Genomic DNA, 27,556 nt, shown 5'->3' with positions numbered 1-27,556 from the left:
CTCCCACCTCTCTCAGGAGAATACCCAGCAGTCTCCACTGGACTTACAGATTTAAATAGCTGAGAGATGGTCCCAACTCATCTTGGTTTCCATGGCAACATGAGAATAACTTGCATTTCCCAGCCAAACTGAGAGCAGACACATTTTTCCTCCGTGTTATGGGTGGCCAATTATTTTTAATAGCCAGGTCAGCAGCAACTGTCCCCAGATCCCCAATCTTCATTAGCATTCCCAGGCAATGGCCACAGGAGGATGCTGGCCTCTAAGAGGTCACTCTGATTGCCCTGGAGTGGAGACCAGAAGTATATACTCCTACCACATGCCCCACCTCCAGGAGCATCATGGCCAAACTGCCCCATGTCCACCTCAAGGCTTCCAACACTATTGGAATGGTGTTGGAAGAGTCCATTCAAGATTCTGAGTCCATCATTCCAGGGTCATTGGTCACTCCAAGGAGCAGTGCCTAGAAGACATGAAGTATTCATGTCTCCATAAATGCTGAGCAGGTCCACCACCCATCAGTCTCCACATTACCAAGCCAGCCTCACCCACTTGCTAAGCAAAATCTAGCCTCCCTGCAGATCACTGAGACAGCGCCTAGCTGCCCTGGGCTTTCGCCTTGGCAGTGGGGAAGGGCGACTATCTGAGGTGTGTCAGGAACACCCTAAAGTTGACATGAAGCAGGAATCAGGCAGCCTTGACCTCCCTGGATATGGGCCCTGGTCATGCTCGTTAGCCTCTCTGAACATCATTACTCTATCTTTATCAGCAGACCTGGCCATGTATCTAAGGCCATTCTTTCTGGGACCAAGAATCGGAGAGGCACATCTTGCTCTCAGAGTAGGGCAGCCTGATAGGGAGGTGAGCACTGTCTAGCAAATGTGGAGGGGGAGGTGTTAGTCAGGGTGTCCTAGAAGAACAGAGCTGACCGGGTAAAAATATATTAAAATGAATGTATTAGGTAGGCTTATACCATACTGTCTGGCTCATTCAGCGATGGCCACCCACACACTGGAGAGGCCAAGAACCCAGTAGTTTCTCAGTATACAAGGCTGGCTGCCTCAGGGATCCCACTCCTTCCTGAAGTCCTGGAAGATTTGTGGAAAGCTACTGGTCTTCACTCAACTTTGGAAGGTCAAAGAAATTGGGCTTTTGTCATGGCAGCAAAGGACAGAAGCAGAGGCAGAGGCAGCAACAGAGTAGATGAACTCACCAGCACAACACAAAGGCAAGCAGGCAAAAAGCAGGAAAGAAATCCCCTTCCATCTGAACTCCTCATGTCTGGACTGCTGCTAAAGGTGCTGACTGCCTTCAGGGTGGATCTCCCTACTTCAGTTCATGGAGTCCAGAGAATCCCTCACAGGTATGCCCAGAGGACTGTCTTTAAGTTGATTTCAGATCCAATCCAGCTGACAATGAGATTATACATCACAGAGAAGGAGGAGGAAAAGGGAGGAGGGAGAGGGGAGGGTCAGCCTGTATAGACCTGAGACCCAGGCTTGCTCCACTGTCTGTCTGGTGGTTTCTGAGCTATCTCTGAGGGTGTCTGTCCCTGTCTTCCCCCATGAGGAACCATCCTTGCATTCCACCACCCACCTCTGCCACCACTTCCCCTTCAGGCCTGGAAGCCCTCCTCCAGGTCCACGTTTCCATGTCTGCTTCCCACTAGCCATTCCACCATCCCAGGATGCCCCCTACTCCTGTAACTTGTCCCTCTGTCCACGTTCTCACCCTCACCGCTCCTCTTCACTGGCCTCCCTGCCTTCTGCTTAGCAACGCTCAATCAGCCCCTTCTACCTCCATCCAAATTCAGGAAGCCCACCACCCCATTCTTTTATTTGTTTAGAATAAAATCTATTCTGAGTTTGGGGTCACTTAACTGACAGGCCATGCTCACAGGCTTCTAATGCACTAAGCCAATGGGGGAGACAGCTTTTCTTCCCCCAGACCAGAATCCAGTCCAAAACCACAGGAAGGGAATGTGCCCAGCCGCCACCCACATGGCTGCCTCGCCTGGCTGCTGACATAGAAGCTGCACTAGCCCAACAGCGCCCAGGAACTGAAGACTTAAAATGAATAAAACCCCTAAAGCAGGCACTAGCAGCTCATTTGTCAGGGTTCCCCCAGGACCAGGACTATAAAGTCCAACTCCATGATTACACATGACTCAGAAATATCACATGTAGCCAGGCTGTGTGCCCAACTGCTGTGTTTAAGCTCTGTCTCACAGGCCACTGTGCTCCTGGATTCTGACCACGCTTTGGTATAGAGTGCCGTGATGCCATCTGAACTGTGTCAAACAGGGAAGGCTCTCAGACCACACTCCATGTCGTTTATTGATTATCAATGTTCAGAGTTTTCCATTTCTTCTTGAGTCAGCTTTTGTAATGCATATCTTCTTTCCACTTCGAGTTTTCTAATTCAGAGCTGATTCTGCTTCTGCTTCTGCTTCTTCTGCTGCTGCTCCTCCTCCTCCTCCTTCTTCTTCTGTTGCTGCTTCTTCCTTGTCCTCTTCCTTTTCTTCCTCTTCCTCCTTATTCCTCCTCCTCTCTCTTCTTTCTTCTCTTCTTCCTTCTTTTCTCTTTTCTTCCTTCTCTTCTCCTTCCTTCTTCCTTTTCCCTTCTTTTGTCCTCCTCCTCTTTTCTTCCTTCTCCTCTTCCTCCCCCTCCTTTTCCTTTTTTTTTCCTCCTAGCCTTTGTGCCAGAGAGATATGTGCCTGAGTCAGAGTGTAGATACAGTCTCATGTGTCAAATAGTGGGGTGGTTGGGGAAGGTAGTGGGGCCTTTGGGAGGAGGAGCCTCCCTAGAGAAAAGGTGAATCACTGGAAGTGGGTCCCTGGGGGCGGGTCTTCAGGCCCCACTTCCTGTTCACTCTCTGCTTCCTGAGTATAACCAGCCAGCCTCTTGCTCCTGTGCTATGACTTTCTCACCATCATGGGCAGATTGCTCTGGAACTGTGAGCCAGAATTAACCCTTTCTCCCCTAAGTTGCTTTTGACAGAGTATTTTATCACAGCAATGAAAAAGAAACTAAGACAAATGATGTACAAACATAGGTGTACAAATAAAAGTTACCAATAATAAATAACAAGAATTTTATTTTGAAACAACTCTTAAATAGACATATAATTTTACCAGCTATTGAAGACTAAAGCAGATCTAATGAGATGGATATGTTTATTTTTACATAAAGATTAAATCTTGACTGGATATTTTATACTGCAGGATACAGAGTGTCTTTAAGATTTTTGGAGAAAGTTGATCCACATTTTGCTTTTGCAATTGTCAGTGCTGAGAACACCACTTCATACAAATACACAGTACAAAATGGCAGATGTGTGTTTAGGGCCATTTTAGAAATTGTTGGAAATTCTGCCTTAATTCCAAGCCAAAATTCATTTAATGATTTTCTTTTTTAATGACTCCAGTCAACAACAGAAGCAGCAATTTTAAAGATCTGCCATTCAGATGCACTGCAATCCAGTGTTGTAATAATTCTGCCACGCTCTGAGGAGTGGCGGGAGGCAAGTGGGAAGTCTCTGTTTTCTCGAACTGAACCATAGTGTGTCTGTACGAGCAGAAAGCTTTGGATGTGCAGAAAGGATGCTGCACTGCAGTGTGTGATCGTCTCAACTCTGAGCCTGGGCAGTGTTGGCTGGCTCTGAGTGGCAGGTGGGTGTGCCCAGTGTAAGGCACTCACATGCTGGGGGTTCAGAACTGGGACTGCAGTGAGGCCAAAAGATGCAAAGGGGCCAGCGCTGCAGAAACCCACAGAGTCATCATGCATTTGACTCTGCATTCACTTGTGGTTGTCACACGTTCAGAAATTGCTACTATCATCCCATTTCCAAAACCCACATTCTGTGAAGTGACCTCAAAAGGGGGTGTGAGCCACAGCGGGGCTTGCATGGTCATTCAGATACACCTGGGTTTTCTCCAGCTAATGGATTACAGTTCTTAGAGAAATTTAGGGATTGTAACAAAATTCCACAAAAGCACAGCATTCCCAAGCCTCCTTCCCAGGTCCCACAGGACTTCCTTATATTAATGTCCCATACGGTGGCAAGGTTGATTCAGTAGAGCAACATAGATGAACATGTTTCTGCTACTCAAAGTCCATCCTGTACCTTGGGCTCACACTTGGTGGCCTAAGGCTTTGGGAAAAAATGTATGACACCCCCTCCATTATAGGTGCAGAATGTTTTCCCTGCTCTGACCTCTGGCCACCAGTGATTTCCTAGGTGTCCAAAGTTTGGCCTTTGTTTGGTTTCTCCTGCATGTGATTTCTGAGCTCATTTCCCACAATCCCCAAAGGCAATGCCACTGTACAGATGTACCATATTGGCAAGTTCACTTATTTAAAAATATCTTGGTGTCTCTACCTTTGTCAACTACATATAAACAGCCACCTGTGGCCTTAGACTGGCCATTAATTTCCCAAGTCAGTTGACTTCCCTTGGAGCACACTGTGGAATCCTATGTGCTAAGACTGTGTTCAGTTTGGAAGACACCACCAAACTATGGCTAATGTGGCTGCACCAGTTGGTCTTCCAGCCTGTAGTGAATGAGCATCTCAGAGGCACCACACCCTCACCAGATCTGTCTGTCAGTGATCTGAACTTTGACCCTTTTAACAGGTGTAGGGGAACCTCACTGTTTAAATTTGCAGTTCGTTAATGACATATGGAAGTGGCGGGGGGGGGGGGGAGTGGGAGGAGGGAGAGGGGTCAGATGGGGATGAGGATGGAAGTGGGATGGGAAGGGAAGCTGGGGACAGGGTGGAAATGAGGGTGGGTGAGGGTTAGGTGGATATGGAGGTAGGGATGGGTGTGGGTAGAGGTAGAGATGAGGGTGGGGTGGAGGTAGAATGGAGTGAGAGTGGAGTTGGGGTACAGGTGGGACCAGGGTATGGTTCACCAGCTCAGGCAAACAGCAGCAAGGGCTGAAGAACCCCACTACTACAGCCCTGGGAACCCACAAAATTCCTCACAGCCCCATCGGCAATGTAAAAAGAAAAGGAAGCCACTTTGCCTATAATAAGGGAGGAAATGGATTATGTTAATCCACGCAACTGGCTATAGGCAGCCATTAAAGTCGGGTTTTTAAGAACTTTAATGATAGAGGGTGCCTCTAGCATCAACACATCCAGATGTCCCAAGAGGTCTTTGTCTGAGCTGCAGAAGGAAAAGACAAAGAGGTGGCCAGAGAAGTACGTTGAGTCATGAATAGGCAAGGTGGCCGCACAGCCCACCCTGCAGCAGCCAGACTAAGCACCCACCTCCAGGGAAAGTGGGGAGCGAGAGCCCCACACCTTGCTGTGTGGGAAGGCAATTTGTCAGTACCTATTACTGTGACAGATAGCCACCATTGGCCCTGCAATCCCACGTCTCGCTGAAGCCTCAGCCCAACAGTGGGCGCTGGCCCTCCAGGAGCTGCGCACACAGATGTTGTGAGCAGCGCCGTTCATAACAGCTCCAACTAGAAGCATCCCAGATGCCCACCAGAGTGACAGGCCAACTGTGCTGTCTTTACAGTGTCAAGCCACGCAGCAATGGGAAAACATGGGTGATGAGCCAGAAGGCAAGCCAAAGAAACTGGTCATGTGAGTGTACACTGAGGGCCAACGGGATGGCTCAGGGGGTAAAGGAGCCTGCAGCCAAGCCCGCTGACCTAAGTTCCATCCCCGGGACCCACATAATGGAAAGAGGCCGTCAACTCCTGCAAGTGGTCTTTTGACTTCTAGAGGGGCGCTTGCAAACACACACCCCGACACCTGGATAAAAAAAATTTTAAGTGTATATTGTACACTCCATGTATACAATGAAGGCACAGGCAAACTGAAGTGTGAACGGCGGTTAGAGTGTGCTATTTATGCTTGTAAGGAGAAACCCTTCAGGGCTGGACCTGCTCTGTGTGCCCACTTCAGCTGTGGTCCCTTGCGGCATACTTGGTGAAAATCCACTGGGTGCTACAGTCAGCTCACACCCTCTTCAGCTGTGACAGACTTGACAGTTTTGAAACAAGAGACCAAGCTTTATTTTAGCAGAAGCTTCCTGAAGAAGAGAGAAGTGTGTGCTTTTGTTTTCTCCTGCCCTGCAACAAATGAGTCCAGCTCTAACGTCAGGAGGCAGGTCCCCATGGACACAGATTTCCCAGGTCAGGCAGTGGGTCCTGACTGATGGGTCCAGACATCTCAGGTCAGAAGACAGGCACTGATGGGCACAGACATCTCACATGGATTCCCCCCGACACACACACACACACACACACACACACACTTCTTAAATGATTAGAGATGGGAACACATTATGGGCACCCACGCTGCTTTTCTTCCTGAAGGCCAAGGGGCCATGCTCTAGTCACTTTTACTGATTGCCAATAACTACATGTGTTAAGGAATTCTGGGCAGTTGAGGGGGCCAAGCAGGTAAAGGAACCTGACAATCTGAGCTCCATCCTTGGGCCCCACATGGTAGAAAAGAAGAGAACTGACTCCTGGAAGTTGTCCTCTGACATCCACTTTACCTGGCAGGTGTGCACACACATGAAGTAAATGTTAAAAAAATATATATTCTGAGGAATTTCAGTGTCCCCTCTGTTGAGAACATCCTTGCCCAACTTGGCATTGCCCTCATCCCCTGAGCTTTTCAAGTTCAGGCAGGCCCTGCAGCCCAGGGGGTCCCCCTCCTATTCTGGTCTGTCTTTGGACTGGTTTCCCCAGGGGCATGGAGTTCAACCCTTTGTCACCCCTAACTATAAAAATAGCCATTGACTTCATCGGGACATTTGGAAGGTCTGTAATTTTCATGGATCGACTTGTGCACTGAGAGTTCATTTGAGCATTCACCTTTTTCTTCGAAGACTAACCTGCTGTCTACGCACAGGTCCACTTCTATACACTTGTAAGGGATTTTTTCTTAGTTAAATCATTTGAAGGGGGAAGACCTGCCTTTAATCCAAATCTTTTGAGGTGGGAAGATCCATCTTAAACCTGGGACACACTTTCTCCTGGCAGCCTGTATAAAAGACATGGAAGAAAGAAGCTTGCTCTCTTTGCCTGCTTACCCTAGCACTCGCTGGCAAGTCCATTCCTTCACTGGCATTAGTCTACTTTTTTGGGATCCCCATACATACTGAAGATCAGCTGAGACATCCAGCCTTGTAGACTGAACAACTACTGGATTCTTGGAAATTTTGTTGGTAGACAGCCATTGTTGGACTAGCTGGACCACATGTGTAAACCACTGTAATAAATGCCCCTCACACACACACACACACACACACACACACACACACACACACACTCATATTCATTCTATCAGTTCTGTTCCTCTAGAGAACGCTAATACTCATGCTGTCTTAAGGCCCATGTCTTTGCTTTTAGCTCGCTGGGCAGGTTGAGTTTCACATTCCAAATGAATTTTAGGTGTGTTTTCCTTCTTTAGGCTGTGAGGTTAGGACGGTGGTGGGGATTTTACTGCACAGTCAATAAATGAAGATGTTAACCCTCTTGGCCTCTTTCGTCCATGGACACGTGACATCTTCTGGTGTAGCCATGCCTTCAGCAATTTCTTTCATCAGTGTTTCAGCCTTTAGGATATAGATTTCTTACCTTCTTGGTTAAACGTATTACTATTTTATGCTGTGTTTTGCGTTACTATAATCATTGTAAACGAGAGAGCTCTCTTGATTTCTTCCCCAGAGTCTGTCATTCTTGCACAGATGTGCTGTGGCTTCATACCAGTTCTAATTTCTTTCTTTTGGTAGAATCTGTCATGCAAACAGCAAACAGGGATGGGTTGATTTCTTCTTCCTCTCTCCTTTTTCATTCTCTTCCTTATCACCTTGTCCAGGAAGGACTTGCAGTATTAGGCTGAGTGCCTCTAGTATTAGGCTGAGTACCTCCAGTGCTGTGCTGAGTACTTCCAGTGCTATGCTGAGTACAAGCTGTGAGAGCAGACAGCCTCCTTGGTCTCATTCCAGGCCTTAGAAGAAAGGGCTTCTGCTTTCCACTGCAGAATAAAGTGTTGGGTGTGGACTTCTCACATAGGGCCTTCCCTATGCAGAGGTCTATTCCTCTATACCACATATAATTCCTTGCAGTCAGCTGCCAGCTTACAAACAGCAGCATGGAGACCTGTTATTAATTATAAAACCTTGGCCTTTAGCTTAGTCTTGTCACATCTAGCTCTTATAACTTAAGTTAACCTGTTTCTATTAATCTATGTTCTGCCACACGGCTTGGTTACCTCTCCTCTGTACCATATGTCCGACTTATTCCACATCGTGCTGGCATCTCTGCATGCCTAGATTTTAACCCTCTGATTTCCTCCCTCTACTTGGAAGTCCCACCTAACTCTTCTGCCCAGCTATTGGCCATTCAGCTCTTTATTAAACCAATCAGAAGGTGTCTTAGGCAGAGACACATTTTTACAGTGCAAACAAATCTTCCACAACAATTCCTCTATACCCAGTTTGAATAATTGTTTTGTTTTTTTCAAGACAGGGTTTCTCTGTGAGACCCTAGCTATCGTGGAACTTGCTCTGTAGACGAGGCTGGTCTCGAACTCAGAGATCCACCTGCCTCTGCCTCCTGAGTTCAGGGATTAAAGATGTGCACCACCATGCCCAGCTTGGATAATTTTTAATTATGAAAGAATATTGAATTTTGTCAACTGTTCTTCCTGTATGTAAGACATAATCACACGGCCTTTTCATTCTGTTAATCTGGCATACCACATTTACTGTATACTTAAATCAAACCACCTTTGCATGCAGGAAACAAATCCTACTCAGTCCTCATGGACTGTATTTCTATGTGTCATGAATTCAACTTGCTAGCGTTTTCCTGAGGACCTTTGCTCTTTTTTTTTTACTTTTGTTCAAAGACATTGGCCTGCAATTTAATTGTCTTATGACGTCCTTGTCTGGTTTTGGTACTGAGGAGACTGAATGCTGGCCTTATAAATGGAGTTTGGAAATCTTCCCTCCTCTTTGGGTTTTTGACCAGAATGAGAGGAAGACTAGTATTGGCTCTTGAAATATTCGGCAGAATCCAGTGGTAAAACCATCAGGTCCCACACTTTTCTTTGATGGGCACAGTAATCAGTCTCAACCTGTCAATGAAATGACTCAAGGCGTCATTCATCTGTGTGCCTCTGAAGCTATCCCCTGCTAAGGATCTCCCATGCCAGAAGCTGCAGAGTAGGTCTGGAAGGCTTCCAAGTTACGTGGGGGCAGACCTGTTTGACCCGGTCCTTGTGAGTTGAGTGCCACACTGGAGGGAAGCATGACTGGGGTGAGAGATGAGTGAGCCAGTGCAGAGGAAAGGGTAGGGAGGGTCCAGAGGGGGTCTGCATTCAGGCTTTCCGTGCCCACAAATACCCTTGGATAGGACAAGGAGATCACTGGAATTGCCCTGAGCTGCTGGCCTAGGGCGACACATACCAGGGTGACACACACCTAGAGGCTGTTTGGGTGCACTTGACATAGGGTCTATCTCCATGCTCCCATGTAAGATTTTCATGAGTGCTCCTACATGATCAAGGCATCCCAGGTCAACCCCCACCCAACACAGCTGCCCTTGTCAGAGGCCTGGCTGTGCCATTGGGTCACTTCAGGCATTCAAGAGCAGCAGAGCTAAGTAGACAGGGTCTTTTCTGTGGGTTGGCTGTTCCTGGGTACCACTCAGGGTAGGGTCTTATCTAGGAACTCTGGGACTCCGGTACAAGTCCCAGGCAGGGGAGCATCATTCATGGTGGTAAATGACAGTATGCGGCAGCTGTTTGACCAGGGTCTGGAGTCTTACACCTGGCTGAAGGCAGTCTTACCCTGGGACTGAAGGTATGGTGACATGCCCTGAGTTCCTAATAGTATGGAAGAGGGACCCAGATTCCAGGGCCGACTCAGCACAGGCTTTTTACAAAGGAAACTCGGAGAGTTGCCTCTTGTCCAGAGCCTGACAGAAGATCTGTGCTGGACCCTGACACTTATTCTGCTGGTTCGTAGGTCCTGGGAGTGCCAAGTCCTGGCTTCAGAGGCTCAGAGCCAGGTCTGTGTCCCACTCCAACCCCAAGCAAGTAGTTTCCCATGCCACCTGGACAAGTACTCCTTCGTCTTCTGAGGTCCTAAGCATGTCAGCAAGGCCACAGTACTGCTGTGCTCACGGCAGGGCCTAGAGCACAGGCCCTGGGTGGGTGGGGCCTGGGCCTTGAAAAGTGAGTCAAGAACACAGGGCAGGCAAAGGGGTTCTGGGTAAAGGAGCTTGTCATCAATCATTCCATCTTGAGTTTGACCCCTGGTACCCACATGATAGAAGAGAATGGACTCCAGCAAGCTGTGCTCTGACCTCCACACCTAGGCCACGGCACAGGCATACTAGGCTCCCCAAATAAATGGGGAAAAAAAAGAATGTCAAAACCACGAGCCATATGAAGCATCTTTATTTTGTGTTTCCAACACATCACATTCAAAGCACACATCCTGCCTGGCTCAGCTCGCGGGCTCAGATGCATGACTGTCGTCAGCATCCCTTACACCCAGTCAAGCATTTGCACACATGAAAATACATTCAGGGCTTAAGTTAACCTCATGGGTCCTTGTCATCTCATTTAAAAAAAACCACCATGGGGCAGATCTCTATGGCCCTACCCTTTTGTCTGAGGGGTGATCCGCACCATGGAGGAGTCAGGAAAGATGGCGCCTCCCCACAGAGCCACAGAGGCAGCTTTCCTCATAACTGGGTGCCCCTCACCCAAGAGAGGCACTAGTCTGAGGGAGCATGTCCCCCAGCTGATCCAGGACATGGACTGACTGCACAGCACTCTGTTGATGTCATGCCCTAGCTGACCCAGGATGATCTGAGTACAAACAGACACACACTTTCCCTGTGTCTTTCCCTCCAGCCTCTGGGCAGTGTCCCAGTGCCCGGGCAGTGGTGCACTGCTCCAGAAGAGGGGCAGGTCAGAGAGGGGGCCGCAGTGGGTAACTGAGGACAGGAGCCTGCTCTAGGAGTCCGAAGCTCTTGCCCTACAGGTGGCCTGGTGGTCCTTGGGGATCCCACATCCCAGAGGCCAGGCAGCCTGGGGCATACCTGGGAGCACATGTGGGAAGCCATTCTGAGGGCCCTGAAGCAGCCAGGGCCATGGCTCCAAACCAGTGGATCTGGAAAGGGCAGTAGGGTATGAAGAGACCCCAGCCCAGCAGCTCCTGGCTATTCCTATCCAAGCGATGATGGGAAGAACCTCCCTGCACAAGGCTGGGACTGCAGAACCATTTATTTCTGCCCTGTCAGGGCCAAATATGAGCCTGTGAGACAGTCTCTAGGTCCTGACTGACAATAACTCCTGCCTCCCTAGGGGTTCTTTGACCCCCTCCCAGCAAGAACAAGTAGTGGGGTAATTAAAGACAAAATGTAAGGTGGCTGTGAGAGGTCTCAGCCTGCCCTGGCTTCTTTTTGTCCCCGCAGCCTTCCAGGATTGAACTCCTGGTCCAGCCCTGTTTACCCAAGTCTAAACATGGCGGCCATTAGAGGCTCTGTGTGCAGAAGGCCTGGCTTAGCCCCAACAGTGCTCAGCATTTTTGTCTGGACTTTATTCTTTCACTTGACAGAGTAGATTTGTGCATTTCAGAGCAGGTCTGAGATGGCTGCCCACCTCTGCCTGGCACCCACATAGCAGGCCTCACTGAGGGAAACTTCCTCTTGGCTGTCTGGGCTGGGGGCCCAAGGGTGGGCATTTGGCAAGGAAGGGCCAGGGTGAGGGACACTCCTGGCCACACTGAGCGTCTGAAGCTAGGATTCTCTCCTGGGCTCTCTTTGGTATCTCATCAAACTGAGGCTGACTGTCCTGCCAGCTCTGGACCATGCCGAGGCCCACTCTGCTAGGTCACACCAGGAAAGAACCAATCCAGAGGCCAGCATCCATCCAGGCAGAGAAGGGATGCTACCCTCAGGGTGAGGCCACTGCCATGGGCCCCAGGCTCACTTTTTGTAGTGATTGGGGGCGTCTGCGAAGGCAAACTTGAGGCGATAGGCCTCGGCCAGCAGCAGGCTGACGTCCTGGTCATCCCAGCCGGCAGTAGGCAGGTTCTGGAGGAAGAGCAGCAACTCCTGGGGGAGAAACAGACAGTTAGGGAGGGTCCAGGGCTGCAGGCCAGGTCCAGCAGCAGGCACCCGGGAGAAGTCAGTCAGCAGCAGGAGGGGAGCATAGAGCAGTGCCCTCAGCTGCTGGGGTCCCTCTCACTCACTCACTCACTCTTCCACCCCACCCAGTCAGACTCTGGCCTCTGCAGTCTGTCACCCAGCTAAGCATCTGAGAAGCCACACAGAGGATCTCCTCAGGACTGCAGCTGTGACCCATTTTCTAAACCTTTTAATACTCCAGGGACACAGCATCAGTGCTCTCCATGGCCAGGAAGGCTCCACAGGCCAGGCCGCAGGAGAATTCTGGGAGTCCAGAGCTTCTTTAAGACCACAGAGTGACACACCAACTCTCTACACACTTCCTCATGTGTCAGGTGACCACCTCAGGTCTCAGCAATATATTTACACCACAGGGCAGAGTCAGCACAGAAGCCTCACAACAGAGCCTCCTGTTCCCCTCCTCTATTCTTCCCCAAGACCAAAGGTAACCAGTTATGACACTGGGGGCTGGACAAGACACCCAACTAGGAACAATCATTCATGTCACCCTAGAAGCCCAGGGACCTCCTTTATAAGAAGAGCAGCATGACTGGCCTGCCAGCCATTGGGATGGCATATAGACCACAGGGACATGTCCAGCACCAGGCAGGCACAGAATGAACACACTAGACACACACTGAACACTGTGGGCACACAGTAGACATATGCTGCACACACTGGACACACTGCACACTGTGGACACACAGTAGATATATGCTGCACACACTGGACACACTGCACACTGTGGACACACAGTAGATATATGCTGCACACACTGGACACACTGCACACTGTGGACACACAGTAGATATATGCTGCACACACTGGACACATTGCACACTGTGGACACACAGTACACATTCATTGCACACACTAGACACACACTGCACACTGTGGGCACACAGTAGATATATGCTGCACACACTGGACACACTGCACACTGTGGGCACACAGTAGACATTCATTGCACACACTGGACACACTGCACACTGTGGGCACACAGTAGACATTCATTGCACACACTGGACACACTGCACACTGTGGGCACACAGTAGATATATGCTGCACACACTGGACACACTGCACACTGTGGGCACACAGTAGACATTCATTGCACACACTGGACACACTGCACACTGTGGGCACACAGTAGACATTCATTGCACACACTGGACACACTGCACACTGTGGGCACACAGTAGACATTCATTGCACACACTGGACACACTGCACACTGTGGGCACACAGTAGATATATGCTGCACACACTGGACACACTGCACACTGTGGGCACACAGTAGACATGCACTGCACACACTGGACACACACTGAGTACAGGCTGAGTACACACTGGATAGTTCCGGCCATTGCCACTCAGTTCTGCTGGCATTAGGGGTGAAAAGCTCTGCTTTAAGGTTTCCATGCCGTAGCTCATTTGCTTCATCCATCACCCCAGGTCTGCACTAGACCATGTCTTAGAGTAGGGATGTGGGGGTGCCCCACAGGCTCAGGGATGTCTGAGAGCTAAGAGTTTAGAACCAGGACATACAATGTGTAGACAGTGAGTTACTAACAACAGCTGAGGCCACTGACGGGAGGAGAAAAACCAAAGATTCTTGGGGACACCATGGTAAGATGCAGGTGATCCCCATACATCAAGGCATCAACAGCCTGGCCTCTCCTAGATAGATGGCTCACATACAGAATCTCTGGGGACTTCATCAAGAACAGGGCGGGTCTTAGAGGTTTGTGTGGTTATAACAGCTTCCCAGAAAGGAGTCTCCAAAGATGAATGGGTGTGAGCTAGGCCACCACCTCCAGGGAGCAGCACACTCCTTTCCATTGGTTCTGCAGGACCAGCTCTACAGGACCTGGGCCCTGAAGCCACCTCCACCCCAGCTTCAGACAGCTGACAAGAGACAGAGCAGCTGGCTTCAAAACAGCCCAGCCCAGCAGGGCCTAGTTCCCAGTCTATGGCAGCTGCTGGACTCTGGCCCACCCAGCTTCCAGAACCTTACTTAGATAGCAGGAAGGGGCCTGAGCTGCCCTTAATTAATGTGGACTAGGGGAGCACTGTCCGTATGGGTAGAAGCAGAAGAGGCCACAGTAGTGCTCAGGACTGTAGCCCAGGCTACTTGGGTCTGGCTGATCAGAACAGACTTCCCTCATCATCCCCAACCCAGGGATGCACACTCCGATCACCAGAGCCACGTGCCAGGACGTTCTTTAATCGCCGTTTACTCTTGCTCCCCCACCCCATTTCCTTTGCATTTTGGATACTTTCTGCGGGCCTTTAAATTGAATCCACGGAGCAGGTCTCCCTGGCAGCATGTCCTCAGGGACACATCAACATCAATCTACTGTCTTCCACCATTAGATGCAACTTACACGGATGCCAATCCAATTCTGAGCAGGTCATAAATAAATACCTTTGGTTTTATTTTTAATCCACTTCGCTTCATATTATCATGACCTCGCTACTTGCAAGGTGAGAAGCAATACCCTCCCATTACGGTAACTTACCGACTCCACTGCACACTCAATTTCAGAATCTAATTTAGTCCCCCAGGTTCACTGAATGGAGGGAGAATGGAAATGCCTGGCTCTTCACGGCCTGCAATGCTAAAGAAGGAAAAATCTATCCGGGTGACCTTTAAGGCAGGCAAGGAACACAGACAAACACGGCCTTAAATACAGATTTCTTTTTTAAAAAGGCTTGTCTTTCTGTTGCAGCAGGCAGCAGCATCTCCTATCTAGGAAATACGGTGCATTTATTAGAGGCTGTTGTCCGTCACCAACAGGGTACACGAGGCAAGCAGTAACTCACGAAGCCACGGCTGGCATGCCACAGGGGCTGGCAGGGGACAGCTCTGTATTGCACCACTCTGGTGACAGGGGGTGTCCCTCCAGGGAGCCCGTGTTAGAGCCCTGCAGGGAGCACCTGACCCTTCTGCCTTAACCCCAGAACCAAAGCAGTGCTATGACCACTCTGGTGGCTGGGAAAATGGAGGGCGGTTTCTCTTCTGACACCGTCACTGCAGAAACTCAAGGACACCGCCACTGGAGAGCACAGTGGGGTGTTACACACCTGCCTTTCTCCACTAGCCTTGTCTTTCATTTAACAAAAAAATGTTCCTGTGGGGTCTGTGGTCAGTGGGGACCAAAAGTGACAGGACCCACTACATACCCTGTGGGCCACCGCTTCTCAGCCCTGAGCACATGTGGGCTGTGGTCATCTGAAAAACTCCAGATTCATACCAGTGCTCCTGATGTAACCCAGGACGACATCCCATATGAATGGGCTCAGTGCCCCAGCAGTGGCCTTGGCCAAGGGGATGACTGGGCCACATCCTGGACACTAAGGCCCCCTCACAGGACAGTGTGGATCCAGACAGTTTCTGTTCTAGCTAGCAGCCTAGTCAGGGTGCACCCTGATAGCAGGGTGAACAGTGCTTCCCCTCAGGCACAGTTGCTTTGGAAGATGTTGGATCAAGCCCCACAAGCTGGGCTGCTTCTGCCTGCTCTGTATGCAGTGCTAAAGAGTACCCTCTTCAACACAGCCTTGCTGCCATGTCTGGCCCCTGGAGAGGCTCCAAGAGATGAGGCTCTGAATGTTAAGGAGAGAACCTGGTTCTGTCTGCTCCTTGACAAAAAGTTTGTCTATTCAGAGTCAGTGCTTTGCAATGCCGTATGCACAGGGGATCACTCTTACACAGAGGCCCTTCCACAGAAGACAATGTGGTGAGCTGCTTACACTCTTGGTCCCTCTTAGGATTCATTGCCGGGTCTCTGAGAGTTGAGGATCTGGTGGGATCCTGGGGTCAGATGTCAGTGGACTTTCATTCAAGCTCTGGCTCTGACCACACCACCCTCCACAATCATGTCCCTGATGCTGTCATGGGGATCTGCCTTCTCTGCAACATCAGCAGCTCCATGTGTCCTTTGGTCCCTCAAATCTGGTGCATGGCCCTTGGTGGTCACTGAGTGCAGGGATCAGATAGTATAGGGGGGGTCAATGTTTGCAAGTGCTGAGCAACCAGGGCCAAACCTCAGGCCTGCCTTTGTTGCTGTGTAGCCCTGGGCAAATCTCCTAACTCTTCTGTCTCTGTTTCTCAGCTGTAAAATGGAGACTGCGCTGGAACCTCCCCTGTGGGTTGCCAAGTGTGTGCATCATGTCCCAGAGTGCCTGGAGTAAGAGGTTCAGTGGCAGCAGCTGGTTAATAGTGTAACTGTCACGACTGAGGTGACCAGCACTCCGGAGACAGGAGGAGCTATACAGCAGCACCAGCCTTGAAAGAAGAAACTGCTGCTGAACAAGTTCCCTGTCTATGAGAAAGGATGAGTCAGTTAGCAGACAGGATGTGTGTGTGGGGGGGGCCGATAGATAGATAGATAGATAGATAGATAGATAGATAGATAGATAATAGATAGATAGATAGATAGATAGATAGATAGATGATAGATAGATAGATAGATAGATAGATAGATAGATAGACAGATAGATGATAGATAGATGATAGATAGATAGACAGACAGATAGATAGATAGATAGATAGATGATAGATAGATAGATAGATAGATAGATAGATAGATAGATAGATAGATAGATAGATGATAGATGATAGATAGATAGATGATAGATAGATAGATAGATAGATAGATAGATAGATAGATAGATAGATAGATAGATGATAGACAGACAGACAGATAGATAATGTACACAATCATGTGGAGGCCGTGTCGTTCCTTAGGAGCTGGCTACCTCAGTGAGACCTAGAGCTCACCCTAGGATTAGGGTAGGCTAGACAGCTAGTAAGCCCTAGGGATGTGCCTGTGTCTGCCTCCCCAATGCTGGGATCACAAGCATATACCATGTATTTAGCTTTTTAACATGGGTTGTGGAGGGTTGAACTTGGGTCCTCACCAGTACCTCATCGGCTTAGTCGTCTCCCTAAGTGGCAGACAGGTTTATTTGGCAGAATGTTCAAAGATGGAGGATAGCAGCACCTTGCTTTCCTGCTGGAGTATTGGATGCAGCAGGGCCGAGGCGGTTCTGTGGGAAGGAACTGCCATCAAGGGCTCAGCGACCCTGCTGTGGGTAGGAATCCACAACCCCAGGGAGCCACAGGGTCTGCACACCTGCCAGTGTCGTCGGCAATCCTAAGAGATGGCTATCCTGCATGTCTGTACCACATTGGGTGCTCCTGAGGCCATGGAGAGGCAGAAAGTGGTGTCCTTTGACCTCATTAAACCCGCTCTTCAAATTCCAACTCAGGTGCAAAAACGAACTGTATTTAATTAAAAATGTTTCCAAAGGGCTGACTGGGGCTTGAATTGCTAAGTGGATAAAACAAAGCGCTCTCACCCTCCACCTGCCTCTGACCTGGGGAAACCCCAGCAGACCTTCAGGGCAGGTGCACTCAGATCACACAAGGGCAGTGTTCTATAAAGCGTTCTCGTACAAGGCCTACCTTGGCCTGGTGGCATATGACTTTTCTAAGTGGATGATGTACCTGAGCTGGCTGAAGAGGGCCACTGCTTGCCAGCACTCGGGGCACAGACACTAAGCTCCAAGACACAAAGTTTCTTATATAAAAGGTAAAATGTGCCCAACTCTGGAAAGGTACCATCAATGTGACCCTGCCTTCACCCCTCAGAAATGTGCTGGTGACAGCTGTCAGTGCATGATGGGGACCCCCTGGACTCTAGTCAGAGTGCATCAGGACGAACTAGAGAGGGAAACAGAGGGTAGAGAATACCCAGGGTAGATCTAGTCTCTGCTTCAGGGTGGTGGTCAAGTGCAGAAGGCCAAGGACTGAGCCAGTGAACAGGCAGGGTTAGGATGTAGGACCCAGCACTGCATCTTCCAGATGGATGCTCCAAACATGAGAGATGAACAGAAAGGTCTAAGGCCAGGACCTCCACAGACACAAAGACCCTGTAAGAGCAAAGCGCTGGAAGAACAGGTCAGAGCTATGTATCATGATGAGCCAGGTGCTCTGTGAACTCCTGGGGCCGCCATGGCCTCCATTCTCTGGGACACTGCTTTGTCTGTAGATAGTGTGCTGTGAGTATCCCTGCATGTTACCTGTGTGGTCACATGGATTCACAGGCATGTGTGATCGGTATCTGATGTGATTGGTGGTAATAGGGAATAAGGTGAACTCTTTTTTCTTAAACACCTGTCTGCACTTTCTAACCTTTTCAGAATTACACGCATTAACAAATGCTAAACAGAAGGTCTAGTTTGAGTCAAGGGGTGGCCTGACTGCTAGACTGGCATATGTCTGGCCCACACTGGACCCTTCTTGTTTGGGTCCCCTGACAGTTGCCCTACATGCTTACAGAGGCTCTCTATTTACAGGGACAGGTAGAAAGCCTGGGTGGGGTGGGACATCACACTCTCCTCTAGCAAACAGGGTGATGAGGGTAAATCATTCATTCACTGGGACTTCCCAGGTGCACAGAGGACTGTACCCTATCTTTGGGCCAGCCCTGCAGTGACAGAGAGTCAGGACATGAGTAGAGATCATGTTTAGCAGAAGCCAGCGGGTATAACTGAGCAGTGTGCCTAGCTGGCTGCTGTGGTCCATGGAATGTCTGAAACATAGTGACGAGCTGAGATGTAGCGCTGTCAGAACCTGTATACATTTTGGATGGTGGGTACAGACAAAAGAAGGCAGAGATTTTCTTCAATAATTCTATGGGCAGTGCAGGTTTAAATGACAGCATTTTGGCTTTGCTGAACTAAATGAAGGGTTTTGTTAAACTTCATTACATTAAATTTTTTAGTTAGCATATAAAATGGGTTTCATGACCACATTTTCATACATAGTCTCACTAGACCTCACCCTTATTCACCTCCACTGTCCTCACAATCCCTTTTCTTCCCCTTCTTTCGGTCCCCTTCCTTCTCCTAGTGACCCCACTTCTGCTTTCACATCATACACAGACAGTCAAGACCCAGTGTTTGCACAGAGGGAAACCTGGTATTAGTCAGGGTTCTGTCTCTCTATATGTGTGTGTATATAAATATGTATATACATGTATATACATTCAATCTAGCTCTATATAATATATTCTCATTACACACACACACATACACATACACACATATTACATGTATATGGGATTTAGGAGGCTAGAATGCCTGGGAAAGAATAGACTTGCCAGCAAGAGCAAGCAGAGAGCAAGCTTCCTTCTTCCATATCCTTTATATAGCCTGCCAGCAGAAGGTGTGGCCCCAGTTAAAGATGGATCTTCCTACCTCAAAAGGATTTTGAGGATGAAGATGGATTGAAGATGGATGTTCCAACCTCAGAAGACCCAGATAAAAGTGGGTCTTCCCACTTCAGATGATTTAGCTAAGGGGGAAAAAGTCACAGGTGTACCCAGCAGCTGTGCTCAAGTTAACAGCCAAGAACAGCCGTCACACTCCTCTTGTCCCTCCTTCCCTTTACAGTTCTTCAGCGGCACGGGGCACATTAGCACATGTTTGTAGTTCTAGCACTACAGGCTGAGGTGGAAGGAACCCAAGTTCAAGGCCTGCCTGGACCATATACAGAAACCCAATCTGGGAAAACAAAGATAATGAATGAATGAATCTAAGTGGCTCTGCCCTGAGTCACGCTGCCTTCTGGCACTCCTGAGGCCCTGTGCGCAGACAGACCATGGGGCGTGGAGGCCAAGCTCATCAGCAGCTCCTGCACTGCAGAGAACACACAGGTCTGCTTAAAGCTACTCAAGCCTGAGGTTTACAAATTGCCAACATGCAAAGATGAATAAATTAATCAGGACAGGGCTAAAAGGGCCGGCTGTCTCTTCTTGTTGCTTTCTTCACTAACTGGGAAAGATGAAGGAAGGGCCTCCACCCTGACACACGAGGCGGAGCAGTGGGGTTAATTGGTTTAACCATCTCCCATCCTGCTCAGCTCAGCTTTGTGCCTTGGCCAGAAACCCCGAGGGCTGGAGATGCTGCAAGGAGCCTACTTGCCCTCTGCTGAAAAAGAAGGCCAGGTGCCACCTGGGCCACTGTTTGGGACATCCAGGACAGAGCACAGGATCTCCTGGGAGACAAATTCTTGTCTCCTTTCTCCCAACTCGTCAGTCTTTTAAGATGGGGAAACAGTACGGAGAGGCTGGAAGATGGTTAGAAGGAGTGAGGGGAAGGATGACGTGTGTGGAAGGCACACCTGTAACAGAACGGCGCAGCCCGTCTTCATCTGCTTAGGAAGCAGCAGGGAACACCAGAGCCCCGCACACTGTCCCTTTGAGGGCCACCCTGATATACAAGTGAGAAGACAGGATCCCTCCAAGCAGGAGGGCAGTCACACAGAGGAAGTATCCCCTGGAATCCTCAGTTTCCTCATTGCCTGTTGCCTTCACTGGGACCCTCGATGACCATCAACCACAGTCCCCTCCTCAGGGCAGAGGTGAGGATAAATAAGATACACATGAAGCACAGCATACAGGTTCTGTTGAACCCCTGCATGTCCTCACTACTACAGCCCTGTCTATGTGAACCTTCATGCAACCCTGTCACAGAGCAGGAAATAGAATCTGGTAGCCAAGAAAGATGGGACAAAGGTCAAAACAGAGGCCTGCCTGTACCTGGCTCCGGGACCGGAATTTTCATACTCTCAACCTTCCTGAGGTGAGCTGTGCCTCAGACAGCTGTTTCTGGCTCCCAGCTAGCCCTCATCCCCATCCTGGTCCCAGCCTCTCAAGTAGATGCTCTCAACAATGGACTGAAATGACAGCCCAGAGACATCACTGGCCACCCACAAGCCTGGCACAAACCCACAAGGTGTGAGCCCACTCTGCTGGCAAGGAAGGCTGTCAGAAAGAGATCTGGAGCTAGGGAGATAGCTCTGTGGGTGAAGTGTCTATTGCCCAAGCACAGGAACCTGAGTTGGATCCCTAGCATGCACATTAAAAGCAACAATAAGAACACGGGACATGGTGGTGTGTGCTTGTAATCCCGGTGCTGGGGAGGCAAGATTCCTGGAACTTGTGGCCAGCCAACCTCTCTTACATAGATACTCCATATCTATGAGGTACCCAAGGTTGACGTGCACATTACATATAACATACATACATACATACATACATACACACACACACACACACACACACACACACACACACACACACACACACACACCAAATCTGGGGAAAAACAGAGGGCACCTGGATACTGGTTGACAGCAGGGGACCTGTGTGGACTCTGCTGGTACAGCCCAGCTCCCAAGCCTGTGTGCATGCATGTTCTTGTTGCTGGGAACAACTGATACAACCCAACAGAGGAAGGGTTCATTTCCCGCAGGATGTCAGAGGGCTTGGCTCATCACAGAAGGAGGGTACAACAGAGCAAAGCAGCTCTCGCTTTGGTAGTCAGGAAGCAGGGAGAGCGCTGTATTTCTTTTCCCCTACCAGCCCATGGGATGCTGCTGCCCACATCCAGGGTGGGTCTCCCCTCAGTTAACTAGTTTTGAAAGCATCCTCACAGTGGCACTCGGGTGTGTTCCTCTTCAATCTCTGAGGCGATTCGAAGCCCAGTCCTGTTGGTAATGAGGACTGGTGAAGGTGCTGGTCTTAACGGCTCACTTCTAGCTGGCTCACCCTATGCTCAGCCTCTGACTAGCAATCAAGTAGCTGAATAAATTTGTCTGCTTGCCAAATCAAAGTGGTAGGTATTCAACCATGCCTTCCATTTTTCCATATTTAAATTTCTTTAGTAATACAATGTTAAAGAAAGGACTACCCCTGCTAGTGTACAAAAAGCCCTGGCACAGCCATACAACGGGGTGTTTATTTAGCGGTTTAAAAATATGTTCTCGAGAGGCTTGCAGATACCCTGGAGTGTGACAGACAGTGAGGCGATGAGGGGCTATGCAGGCACTCATGGCCCTTTTTATGCCAACAGAGCAGAACAGCAGGAAACGGTCCCTTTCTTGAAGAGCCAGGCTTGGGGTGGGAAGAGCTATCCCGTGGCTCCCTTTTTTAAAATGCTGTTTTCTAAGGTTGTATTTTTGCAGTGGAGAGGAGTCAACCCACGGTTTCCATTTTCAAAGGCAAGCCAAGCATTTCCTCCTGCGTAGCGGGTCCTGGCGGTGTCTCCTCACCAGCAGGACTAGGCAAACTCTCCACTGCACAGGGCGGGAGACTCAAGCCACATGCCCTGAAGGAGGCATTGGGCAGCCACAAGCTTTCTTGCAATTGACCACCAGGGCCTCCTGGGTGAATATCACCATCTATCTGGCCCATGAACTTAGAAGCCAGAAGCTTCGGTCAGAGCTGCCCAGGACCTCCTGCATGGTCTCAGCTCAGACATATGTAGCACCGGCCTTTTCTGTGCTACAGGAACCATGACTGTTTCTCCAAGGCAGGCTGGGAGGGCCAAAACCCCATCGCAGGCCAGGTGCCGGCCAGAGGGAAGGAGGCCACACTCAATAAGCCCCTGTCCCGTATCCATGCCAGGTACAGGAAGAGCAGTAGAGCTGCTTCTGTCTCTCACCTCATAGGGTCACTCGGTGGCTATCAGCCAGTAAACCAAAAGCATACAGAACTTCATCTGACAGGCAGTGACAGGGAAGGGACCAAGGGCAGACTGTGCTGGGCCCCCACACTGTGGCCTCTGTGGTAGACACTTTGTTGGTGGTCTAAACCCATCCAACAAGGGATCTCTGCCTCCCAACAAAATCAACAACCCAGAGTAGGGTGACCTCAGTGCCCCAGGAGAGATGACTGCAAACTGTGCAGGGCAGACTTGCACTGCCTTGGGTGTCCTGGCTCCTAGCTGGTCCCAGGCCTGCAAGAGGAGCTGTATGGCCCCATGGTACTCATACTTGCCCCACAGGGCCTGTTCACAGTGGACTCTGGCCCTGAAGTCCTTTCTTGCCTTACTCTTAGCCCATCCCATGGGCTCAGTCTCCAGCTTGGACAGTTGACTTCTTTGACAATCCACTTATTATTTGAGAATCTTGTCAAATTTGGGCCCAGATCAGGACCAAAATTAGGAAAGCGACAGTGACTGGGACTGAACGGTGGCTACTGGCTGACCATCTCTCAGGCTGACATCCTACTCAGGGTAGGAGGAGGACACCTCAACAGAGCCATCCTCTGAAGAACCACAACATCATGGGGACATGGACTGTCCTTGTAATTAATTTCTCTTTTTTTTTTTTCTAAAAGGAATTCTAAAGAGAAAAAAAAAACAACGTTTGGTGGTGAAAACAGGGGCTGGCACCAAAGCTCCAGCGGAGCCGGCTTCCCTTTCATCTCCCAGCATGGCTGAGAGACTTCTGATCAACACACAGAGAATGCTCACATCCAAGCACTGCGATTAGAGTCTGTTTCATCCCAAGCAGACTTCTTGCTTTTGTGGTACCTAGGGCCAGGATGTGGGGCCATGTGGTCCTGAGGCATCACTGGGGAGGTGGTGGAGCTTAAGGCAGGATGTGATCACAGGGAAGGAGCCCACGCCTCCACTCTTATCTACAAGGCAGCAGACTCACTGCCCTCACACCAGGATCCCTGGAGAGCGCGCTTGTGGAGAGGGCCTCTGTGAGGCCTCTGCCAGCTCCTAATCTCAGAGCTATCACCAGGAGGCAGATGCAGGGTGGACAGGAGGGGCTAGAACACTAGAGTTGTGGGCTGGACATTCTAAGCTTTTCTCAGCAGCTGTCACTCTCCAATCTGATTCCAGGCCCACAGGCGGAGGCAGCTCTCAGCTAGAGGCAAGCTGAGTGGGAGGCATAGGGCATCTGCAGGTCCACTAACCCCCTAGAAGCTCCAGGCAAACCAGACCTGACTACTACACTACACACAGGGAGAAGGTATCTCTTCTGGGGAGCCTCAGGCAGGGAGGGCATGGACTTGATCTGGTCATCTGGTCCTGCCATCACACCCATGAGACTTCTCTGGTAGTAGAGCAAGAATGTAGGAGGGCACTGGGTCTCTTGCTTGTCTTCAGCAGCAGAGAGTGGGAGGCACAGTGAGAACATGGTCCTGGGCTTACCCAGCCCATGCTGGCCACATGTCCCCCTCTCTGTACTGGTCACATTTCTACCCACTTATCTCTAGACTCGTCTACCCACACTCCACTAGCAGCCCTCAATGGTGCCTTCCACTTTTCCATCAGACCGAACTTGCCCTTGCAGCTCTGCTTTGGAAACCCTTTGATGGCAGAGTGTGTGCAGTGCCAGGTAGAAGCACCAAGCCTCCTACGGAAATGAGAGCAAGGTGCAGATTCCGCTTGTCAGACATACTCAGGCTGTCGGGGAGCACTGCCCTATCACAGCCCAAGGGAACTCAGTGTGCACCTGCCACAGAGCAGGCAGGAAAGCCCAGGGCTGCAGCCAGCACAGCCCCCCCCCCCATCACAGGGCTGTGAGGAAGCTGTAATCACAGAGAGCCCAGGCCAAACAGCCCGCAAATGAGCAGCAGGACAGAGGCCGCTGGGTCATGGCACCTGGGTTCTGTGTGATGTGTGCTATGACACCCACACTCAGGACAGGGTCTCCCATTCCTTTTGTATGTACCCAAGGTTCAGTCTTCTGTTCCTTGCTCATCAAGGGTCCTTTTTAACCCCAGGGCAAGATGAGACCTTCTAGGTAAGGCTATCTGTGACGACAGAAGTCTAAAGACCTTCAGGGAAATGACATCCCAGAATGTCCTCAAGCACAAGAAGAAGCCAGGCCTAGCACTCACCACAACCCAGAAAGTAGCACAGCTCAGCGCCTATCAGACTCAGCAGCCAGCACAGCTCAGTGCTCCTTAGTCAACCAAGATTCCAGGTAAGGGATGGAGGCCCTGCCCTTCAGAGAGGGTCATGAGAGAGCTGGGTCTCAAGCTCCCTTCCCAGAAATGGCCCAACATTGAAAGCTGCGCTTCAAGGTGCATACATATTATGGACTGTCACAGAGCTGAGTTCACAGGTTCACTAGCAAAACGGCATTTTCCTTGTAATATACTTTGTAAAAGTTCTTCAGTTTCTGGAGTTGTCCAACTAACTCTGAGTTCTCACATTGATTTTCTGCTGTCAGGGAAGCCAGGTGGAAAGATACACAGGGTGGCTGAGGTCTGGAAAGGTCAGTTTCCACATTGGTACATCTGAGGAGCTGTGATCTGTCTCAGTTGAAAATGTGGGGAGTGGGCACAGCACCCCTCACTGACCAGAGCATGAGAGGGCACCAAGCATCACAGAAATCCCCTCAGAGTGATCAACAGAATATGGAGAGTGACAGCCCGGCCCTCACAGCCTGGCTTGCTGTGTACACGTGAAGACTAGACAGGTGTGCTAGCGCCTCCTCTCAGCTGAACCGGGAGCTGCAGCTCACAGGCTGTGTTAAGGAACAGGCCCTGGTGTGGGCACGAGCCCAGGGTGGGGCAGGCTGCTCTGCAACACTTTTCCCACACAATCACACACTGGCATTCGGAACCCGTGTATCTTCCCTGAGCTTTGGCCCTCTGCATATAGTGGGAGAAGGGGCTACAGCCCCCGTGTACCCACTTGTGCACATAATCATCACTACTGCTCACATCTGTGGGCTGCCCGCCAAAGGAGAGAGGCATAGGCGGAGTAAGGCCGGTCCCCTACCTGGCCCCAGGGAATGTTACACAGAGGAGCTATGTGGGTGCAGAAGAGGAGAGGTATGCATACAAGAGTCCAAAAGAAGGGCCTGCCTCAGGCCAGGGCAGGCAGCGGGTAAGAGGCCAGGCAAAGGCCTGAAGGTCAGTGCTGCTGCCCACTCACTGTGTCCCAGAGGTCAACCTGGGCTGGCCTGTGAGTGTGTAGAGCAAATTGGTGGATCTGTAGGAGAGCCAGCTAAGGAGCACAAACAAGTCGGGAGGAAAGGCCCGGGTAAGCAGGCACAGCAATGAGCAGGAGACCAAGGTGCAGGGTGTCCAGCACAATCGGTGAACTAAGTCAGCAGAGGTGCTGGGGCAATAAGTATTGTGGATGGAAGGGGCAATCCTGGCACAGGCTGGCATGCAGGCAGAGCCCTGGCCTGAGCCCTTTCACCCTAGAAGGGTTTGGAAAGAGGAACTAGTAATTGGGAGAAGGCGGGATTCTGACAGCTCTGAGTACTCCTGCCTCTTAGTGCCACTAGTCAAGTACTCAGATTTCCCAGTGAGTACCAGCAACTGAGTCTGCCTACCTGCTTGCAAAGGCATCCACTCTGAATGGGGCACTGATGGTGCCATAGAGCCCCAGTGTTGTTGGTCTCCGGGGTTTGCATAGCCCTATAAGGTGTGGGGTTCTTCCTTGGCTTTCTCTTACTCTAAGAACAGGCTTACAGACAGCATCAGTGGAGAAAACTAGGCAGAGAAGCTGAGCCATGCCCAAGGCTCTAACTGCCCTCAAGTGTGTAGACAGTTCTTGAGATGCCCTGAGGGAGGGTGCTGGGGTCTCTGCCATGTACCTGGAGGCACCTGGTAGGCTCACCTGAGTCTGGAGAGAACTGCAGCAGCCTTTAACTTGGAGATTGCATCACCAGTGGTCACAGGCAAGTCACACTATTAGGACACTTCCAGGAAGCCATTAAACCCTCAAAGGACCAAATGCCCAGAGCATACAGATCTTCTCAGGTGCCCTACCTCCAGTGTTACTCTTTCTTCCAGAACTTTCCTTCTGAGCCTCCACAATGGATACCTGCAGCTTGTACCAGCCTCGCCCTGCCACTTCCCCACCCAGCCCATCTGCACAACAGAGACCACCCGCCCATCTGTACAACGCAGGTCACCCCAGAGCTCCCACCTAGGCACAGGCAGCTACCCCACTGTGTGGTTGGGGGCACAGCTGCAGGTGCAGGGGTATTCACTTCTGCAGAATGAATGATGCAGCCAACTCTCGGGATAAATACTGGGTAGTATTTTGCTAAATATCTAATTAAATTCCTATTTTTAGGACTTGGGGAAAATCATGTGAGGAAGATAAATGGAAGCCACAGGACACACCATCCAGCAGCTTGTGCGCCACACTGGTTTTGTGCTACTGAGGCCGGGGCCACAAGCACACTCCTGCAAGTTCTGAGACTGTGCCGTCACAGAGACCAAGCATGTCTTTACCAGATGATGGAAAGGTCACCGGGCATGCCTGTCATCATTGGTCCTGCATGCATTTCTCAAGAGAGAGACCCTCTAGCACCACAAGACCCAAGCCTTGGGGTGACTGGAGAAGGAGACATTGATCATGAGCTGGAAGGGATAAGTCTGACCCACACTCCTCTGCACTTGCTCTGTTCTTGCACCCCTAGAAACTACACCAGGAGCCACAGGGAAGGCTACTGTTGGCAGGAAGAAAGCTGAGAAGTTGTCAGACCATCAGGGTGTTGGCACACGAGATGAATGGGAAGTGAAGCAGGCAGTGAAGCCC

The 27,556-nt window shown here is 50.3% G+C and overlaps 1 protein-coding gene across 2 annotated transcripts in view; it reads right to left on the bottom strand.

Annotated features, from left to right (window-relative positions):
• Nucleotides 1-10,423: 10,423 nt before the first annotated feature.
• Tbc1d22a (TBC1 domain family member 22A) overlaps nucleotides 10,424-27,556 on the bottom strand; it is a 306,168-nt gene continuing 289,035 nt past the window's right edge. For both annotated transcript variants that reach the window (XM_076556523.1, XM_006986078.4), the window contains one exon: nucleotides 10,424-12,106. In XM_076556523.1, coding sequence (XP_076412638.1) covers nucleotides 11,978-12,106 — 129 coding nt within the window. In that variant the 3' untranslated portion in view covers nucleotides 10,424-11,977. The remainder of the gene's footprint in view (nucleotides 12,107-27,556) is intronic.

The sequence above is a fragment of the Peromyscus maniculatus genome, chromosome 20, assembly GCF_049852395.1.
Source record: "Peromyscus maniculatus bairdii isolate BWxNUB_F1_BW_parent chromosome 20, HU_Pman_BW_mat_3.1, whole genome shotgun sequence".
NCBI classification, from domain to species: Eukaryota; Metazoa; Chordata; class Mammalia; order Rodentia; family Cricetidae; genus Peromyscus; species Peromyscus maniculatus.
This window is presented reverse-complemented; position numbering and strand designations above follow the sequence as displayed.